The 7609-nt window shown below is 47.5% G+C and overlaps 1 protein-coding gene across 1 annotated transcript; it reads left to right on the top strand.

Annotated features, from left to right (window-relative positions):
• Positions 1-201: 201 nt before the first annotated feature.
• Positions 202-6125, top strand: LOC123123299 (cell division cycle 5-like protein). The gene is made up of 4 exons (XM_044543774.1): positions 202-877; positions 1793-3508; positions 4219-4500; positions 4920-6125. Exons 1-4 carry the CDS (start codon positions 701-703, stop codon positions 5784-5786), a joined length of 3042 nt encoding a protein of 1013 aa, XP_044399709.1. The 5' UTR covers positions 202-700; the 3' UTR covers positions 5787-6125.
• Positions 6126-7609: the final 1484 nt, after the last annotated feature.

Raw genomic sequence — 7609 nt, 5'->3', positions numbered from 1 at the left:
TTTTATTGTCGGTCTGTTTTTCAATGTTTTCTGACTTGAAGGGGTTTTTTTTTTGAGTGAATTGAGTTGAAGGTCTGTTCTTTTGTTGTCGGTTAACCGGAAAACCGACCTAGTCGCGCACCGCCTCAGCCCAGCCCATCTACTTGGCCTGCTAACCGTTCAATCTCACCCCTCCTCCCCTCCCCGCCGCCGCAGGCCACCACCAGTGCGCCACGCCGCCACAACACCGCATCGCCGCTCGCCGGCGCCCGAGCCCGGTCCTCTGCCACTCACCTCGCGGCCTTGCCGGCGCGCATCGACCTCCCACCCCAGCCCGCCCGCCCGCCACTGACCCTCCCCGGCGCGGCAGCGACCACGCACCGTCTCCGCCCCCTCGCCTTCGCCCACACCGCCGGGTCCGCCCTCGCCCTCGCTCCCAGCCGCCGCACCCCGCACCTCGCCTTCGCCCCGCAGCGCCGCACCCCGCACCTCGCCGTCGCCCCGCAGCGCCGCACACCCCTTTGTCGGCGTCGCCCCGTCCGGCCGTCCCTCCTCCTCCACCTACCAAACCCTAGACCTGCCCCCCTCAAACCCTAGGAGGGACCAGGAGGTCTCGCCGGAGACGCCCGGCGGGGGGCGCGGCGGAAGCGGAACCCCGGGGGCCCTCTGCGGAGGAGAAGAGATCTAGGAGGCCGAGCGAGGCGGCAAGGGGGGAGGCAAGATGAGGATCATGATCAAGGGCGGGGTGTGGAAGAACACCGAGGACGAGATCCTCAAGGCGGCCGTGATGAAGTACGGCAAGAACCAGTGGGCGCGCATCTCCTCGCTGCTCGTCCGCAAGTCCGCCAAGCAGTGCAAGGCCCGCTGGTACGAGTGGCTCGACCCCTCCATCAAGAAGGTAATAATGCGACCCTAACCCTCGTAAATTTTGCGATAGCTTAGTGTTTTGTTAGCGATTGTTCAGCGATTGGATGCTGTTATGCACAGGTTATCATAGAGGATCTGTAATTGTGATAGTACAGTGAGTAGAAATTAGAGGATCCGTGATTATCATGTGGCGTCTTGGAGATGCTACACCGGATACAGTTTTGAGGGAATGCTATTTGGTTTGTACTATCTAGTGTACAATTTTCCTGTAAATTGCTCAACATGTTTTTGAAATGCCTCATATTTAACAACCTACACATTGGTTTTGAGGTTATACTATTCTCTCTTCCTGCCATACCATGCTAAAATCCTATGCACTGATTGTGACATGTACGTTATTGTCTTTGCGCAGTGTATTCTTCTTGTTAGAAAAAGTAATATAATGAACACATAATGTCATCTTCGTGTTGGCCTCATTTACTTATTTTCTGGTTATGAATATTTTATTCCTTGCATGATGTTATGCTGTTCACGCCTTTTCTGTGATATCATTGAAATATGAACCTAGCTTGTTAAAGCTATAGAGCAGATTCCCCACAAAGAAAAGAGCTATAGAACAGATGTTCATAAACCTTTGTTGAGAACTCTGAATTGGATGTTTAATGCTTCATTAACACTGTCACCCAATTCTAGAACTTAAGCGTCTAATAAAAACCAAGTAAACCTAACTGAACTGTATTCTAGTTTGTGTGATTTACATGCTAATTGAATTGACTTGTCCAAAATCACCGTCAATCTTTACCTGTCATGATGCTGCATACTTCTTTTAGTTGGTTATCTGCTCTATTATGACATAGATCTGCCCCATTTTCTGTTTTCAGTTATCTTTGGAATAATATATTTGTCGTTTATATCACGTAACTAACCCCGTGTGTATTGATTCTAGACTGAGTGGACAAGGGAAGAGGATGAGAAGCTGCTCCATCTTGCTAAGCTCATGCCTACTCAATGGAGGACTATTGCACCTATCGTGGGTCGAACACCATCCCAGTGCCTCGAGCGTTATGAAAAATTGCTCGATGCTGCCTGTGCAAAGGATGAGAATTATGAGCCTAATGATGACCCAAGAAAGTTGCGACCTGGGGAGATTGATCCAAACCCCGAGTCAAAACCTGCACGTCCAGATCCTGTTGACATGGACGAAGATGAAAAGGAAATGCTTTCTGAGGCAAGGGCTCGCTTGGCTAACACCAGGGGTAAAAAGGCAAAACGGAAGGCAAGAGAGAAACAGCTTGAAGAGGCGAGGCGGCTTGCATCACTGCAAAAAAGGAGAGAACTGAAGGCAGCTGGTATTGACAACCGGCACAAGAAAAGGAAGAGAAAGGGAATTGACTATAATGCTGAGATCCCTTTTGAAAAGAGACCCCCTCCAGGCTTTTATGATACGGTGGGTGAGGACAGGCCACTTGAGCATGTGCAATTTCCAACTACAATCGAGGAGCTTGAAGGGAGGAGACGAGTGGATGTAGAGGCTCAGTTAAGAAAGCAAGACATTGCCAAGAACAAGATTCTGCAGAGGCAGGATGCCCCTGCCGCAATAATGCAAGCAAATAAACTCAATGACCCAGAAGCTGTCACAAGAAGGTCCAAACTAATGCTTCCACCACCCCAAATTTCTGATATTGAATTGGAGGAGATTGCTAAGATGGGCAATGCTGGCGATCCTGCTCTAGCCGAGGAGCTTGGTGAAGGAAGTACTGCTACTAGGACACTGCTTGCAAATTATTCCCAGACTCCAAGGCTTGGTATGACACCATTGCGAACGCCGCAACGAATGCCAGGTGGGAAAGGTGATGCTATTATGATGGAGGCAGAGAATCTTGCACGGCTAAGGGAATCACAAACACCTCTTTTAGGAGGTGATAACCCAGAGCTTCATCCATCAGATTTCTCTGGCGTTACACCACGTAAGAAAGAGATGCAGACTCCAAATCCCATGGCAACACCTCTGGCTAGCCCTGGCCCTGGTGTTACCCCAAGGATTGGTATGACACCGTCCAGAGATGGAAATTCCTTTGGGTTAACTCCAAAAGGGACCCCCTTCAGGGATGAGCTTCACATAAATGAAGAGGTGGAAATGCAAGACAGCGCGCAGCTTGAGCTTCGTAGGCAAGCAGAGTTAAGAAAAGGTCTGCGATCTGGTTTTGCTTCTATTCCACAGCCTAAGAATGAGTACCAGATAGTTATGCCACCTATCACAGAGGAGAATGAAGAATCTGAAGAGAAAATTGAAGAGGATATGTCAGACAGGTTAGCACGAGAAAGGGCCGAGGAACAAGCAAGGCAGGAGGCATTGCTCAGAAAGAGGTCCAAAGTGTTGCAGAGGAGTTTGCCTAGGCCACCTGCGGCTTCAGTGGAGATTCTCCGGCAGTCTCTGATTAAAGGTGGTGAAAGCAGAAGTACCTTTGTGCCTCCTACATCACTTGAACAAGCTGATGAGCTAATAAATGAGGAGCTCCTTAGGCTCCTTGAGCATGATAATGCTAAATATCCGCTTGATGGACAAATTCAGAGAGAGAAAAAGAAAGGAAGCAAGCGTCAGGCAAACGCAGCACCTTTCATCCCTGAAATCGAAGGTTTCGATGAGCATGAACTAAAAGAGGTATGCTTCTTTTCCGCCCTTATTTTATTATTGGTATTTGATGTTGAACTGTATATCCATTTACTGATAACGTATATTCTGAATTTCGTATAGGTACATTAATATTTACTTGCTGTGGGTTCATAATTGTATATACTCGTGAGTATAACACAGTTATATGGTATATAGCACCCATATGAGTGCAATAGGTCTAAACTATTCCTGTACCAACCATATGCGTCACTTCTGATTGCCCATGTTTGCTATAGCTAATCCATTAGCATTGAATACTATCCTGGAGATGGCAAGGGAGGGAAACATATATTTTTATAGTGCCCCTCTGAGAGTTTAAAGGATGTTATCATCTACAAGTAATGTGTTAGTTAGAATTATTATGTTATGCTCATGGGCACACGGGCACATGGCCACACACACACACTGTAGAGATCTGTGCAGTATTTCTTCGCAATAGTATTGACAAAGTTTGAGATGTGTATTCTTTCTACTCAGATATGCATTTATTGGATTGCTGAAACACTTTCTCAATGTAGTAATCACTTATAGCCATCTGTTCCTTTTCGTTTAACCGTATACAGAGTTCATTTCTTGCCAAATCTTTATTTACACGTTTATGTTTTTTTATTACTGTTCTTTGTGTCAAATCCTATTTGCCTCGTTTAGTTTAATGTAATGGAGAAGTTTTTTAAATCGCTTAATTTCTTTGTCAACAGGCAAGTTCTATGGTTGAGGAGGAGATTCAGTATCTTCGTGTGGCCATGGGCCATGAAAATGAATCTTTTGAGGATTTTGTAAAGTCACATGATGCATGCCAAGAGGACCTTATGTTTTTCCCTACTAACAACAGCTATGGTCTTGCTAGTGTTGCTGGAAATGCTGATAAAATTTCTGCCTTGCAACATGAGTTTGAAATGGTGAAGAAGAGAATGGATGACGAAGCAAAGAAAGCTTCTCGGCTTGAGCAGAAGATCAAACTGCTGACACAAGGTTACCAGGTTAGTTGGGGAGGATGCATCAATCTTCTTTCTGCCATGCCTATATTAATTTTGACCTCTTGTCAGGCAAGCATTTTTTACAGTCTGGCTATGCTAAATGCTTCTCTTTAGTTGGCTTAAGCCTTAAGGACACCTCTCTAACATCTGCCCCGTTGATGTTCGCTGTCATTTAAAAATGCACTATGTGGAAGCCAACCCAGAATTTGAAAGATTATCCTGTTGCCCCAAACCAAACTCGCATAATTTGCAAAGAGATACAGCGCTTTAGTGACCGCTTCTGATTTTGCTTTTCATTTGATATATACTGGATTAGTTCTTCTGAAATAATATTGTATGATAATGATTTCATATTCTTTCTAGCTTTTCCATATTGATTTGTGATGCTGATGGTTTGCTTCACTTGCTATTTGATTTGTTAGGCGCGGGCTGCAAAATTGGGATCACAGATCCAGGATACCTTCAAGCAGATGAATACGGCAGCAACAGAACTTGAATGCTTCGAAGAGTTGCAGAAACAAGAACAGATGGCTGGTGCCTATCGTGTGAGAAATTTGGCTGAAGAAGTGAATAAACAGAAGGCATTAGAACAGACTCTCCAAAGCCGCTATGGTGATCTGTTGTCTGGTTACCAGAGCATCCAAGGACAACTTGAGGAGCACAAGAGGCTACTTAACCTACAGAAGGAGGCAATAGAGGCAGAAAACCGTGCTAAGGAGGAGGAAGCTGCAGCTCAAAATCGCGCCAAGGAGGAGGAAGCTGCAGCTCAAAATCGTGCAAAGGAGGAGGAAGCTGCAGCTCAAGATCGTGCCAAGGAGGAGGAAGCTGCAGCTCAAGATCGTGCTGCTGAGGAAGAAAATGAGAGGAAGAATCGCGGCATTGAAGAGGAATCAGGACAGACCAGGGTTGCCAATGAAGAAGCTGCAGGAAGCAAAGAAATCATCGGGGACCAGATGGATGTGGACAACGCAGATGCAGCTGGAGAACTTGTAGGTCCTATTCCTCCACTGACGGATGCTCAAGTGGATAATGATGGAGCTTCAGTTGAACAGAGTACTTCTAACGCTCAGAGTGGTGACAGCGTTACCATGAACGAGGGAGCTATTGACAAGGTTGATTCGTCCAAATTAGATGGTCAGGACAATACCAATGGTAGCATGGATGTTGATGCTGGTAGCCAGGAAGAGGGAAACAATGTTCCTGCTGCTACAGTTGTAGATGTAGGGAACACACCTGTATCTTCAGATCAAGCTGTCTCGAATGAAGAGAGTGACGTGGTCCCTGAATAAAACATCTTCTGCATACCTCATCTGCGGCGGATGTCACAAGCATGATGACAAAGGTGACCACAAACAGCAATGCAAAGTGTGAAATCTGTATTTGTTGGTAACGTTGTTGATGGAAGACCAAACTGGCAGAGGATAACCAAGAAAAGCAAATTGAATGTTCGAGGTTGTAGACTATTACTTCCGCTCCTTCTGAACACGCTTGTGTGCCTTGTTTATTTTGTCAATTTCTGTCAGGCAATCTTCAGTTTCTGTTGATCTGAACATTTTTGGAAAGTAGAAACCTGACATTGGCATCTTATCTATTGAAAATATGAACTTTAGGGAAAAAAGAGTATGAAATATTGTATATTCGTGCTAGCTAGTTATCTACAGTAAGCATCATGAAAACGGCATGCAGCCCGAAGCCAGCCTTATTCGAGTGACCACCTGCCACGTGACATTTCAAATCTCTGAAGCCCTTCATATATTTTGACCCTTCTGGGTGTTTGAATTTTTCACTATGCTTGAATGTATAATTATGCAGAACCGAGGCTAAATTCCCAGTGGTGGAACCTGTCTAGGTTCTCTTGTGAGATATGGAAAGCATTATAAAGCATTATGAGACCTTTTTGCAGGAGAACCCCGTCATTCGATGTTGTGAACTTAGGAGGGTGGCTACAATGGGGAAGTGCAAGTGCGACTGCAAACCTGGGCTCAGATGATGTGTCTGTTGTCTCTGTCGCATATTCATCTCAAGTTTCTTGTGTACCGTTGGGTTCCATTCGTACCGTTGTGACCCAAGTCCACGGAGGTTGCAGTGGTTTCATAGTTTTTTTTCGCGAATACGCAAAGCTTGCGTATCTTTTCATTGATAGAAATAGAAGAATGAGTACAACAAGGAATACAACACATGACATGAACGCAAAGAGGCATAAACATGGTGCTCGGAGCATAGAGAGACAGGGTGCTCACCCCGAACAGAGTAAAGAACACAACTAAACCCACCAAGCCTAAAACTAGAGGAGCAGGCCGAAGCAGCAGGACGTCAAACATCTTCAAATCCAACACCGAGGACACCACGAGCGAGCAAGATGACGCCTTCAAGAAGGGGGAACGACGTTGTGATGCCGCCGCCATCTGATCCGGTGAACCGGGCCTAGGGTTTCCCCTGATGCTCGTAGAGGGGCACGGATAAGGGTCTTGGCAGCGCCTCCAGGAAGGAAAACGACACCCGCGAGCGTCGTCGTTGCCAGCATCGGCAAGCCGAGCATGGATTTCGCCTGGCCTGAGTCTGAGCGATCCCAAAGCCACCAGATCAGGATCCGAAGATGCTGGAGCCAACCTGCAAATCGACTGAAACCTAGGAAGGGGGGTGGGGCTGCACCTGCCGCCAACAAAAACACAAGATTTGGAGCCGACATGACTCGTAGGCGGACGGGATCGGAGAGGCAGCGGTGTAGAGAGCCGACGCGGATGGAAGGAAGGCGACCGACGCAACCGGCAATCCGGAGCCGGAAGAGAACGCAGATCCGTGCTGCCGAAGGCGAAGCCACCCGAACTCCGGCCAACCGAGGCTGGAAGAGGCGCAACCGTCGGTGCACCGGGGCCGAAACTGCACCGGTAAAGGACACCAGCACACCAAGGACACTGGAGAACGCAGGTCCATGGACGTCGGGACCGGAGCGGTGTCGACAAAGATCCACCGCGAAAACTACACCGGACTGGTCGAGGATCGCCGTGACCACACACAAGAAGAGGTCGTCACCGTAGCTTGGAAGAGACGCCGTCGAGGGCGGAGGGTGGCCTGCACCGAGGCAGGACGAGCCCCGGCCAACTCCCCCAAG

This window comes from Triticum aestivum, chromosome 5D, assembly GCF_018294505.1.
Source record: "Triticum aestivum cultivar Chinese Spring chromosome 5D, IWGSC CS RefSeq v2.1, whole genome shotgun sequence".
Taxonomy (NCBI): Eukaryota; Viridiplantae; Streptophyta; class Magnoliopsida; order Poales; family Poaceae; genus Triticum; species Triticum aestivum.
This window is presented reverse-complemented; position numbering and strand designations above follow the sequence as displayed.

Excerpts from the sequence above, each read along its gene's own strand:
- LOC123123299 (XM_044543774.1), top strand. The coding sequence starts at position 701 with ATGAGGATCATGATCAAGGGCGGGGTGTGGAAGAACACCGAGGACGAG. Across the intron at positions 3,509-4,218 it reads ATGAGCATGAACTAAAAGAG|GCAAGTTCTATGGTTGAGGA; the intron begins GTATGCTTCTTT and ends CTTTGTCAACAG. Across the intron at positions 4,501-4,919 it reads TGCTGACACAAGGTTACCAG|GCGCGGGCTGCAAAATTGGG; the intron begins GTTAGTTGGGGA and ends TTGATTTGTTAG.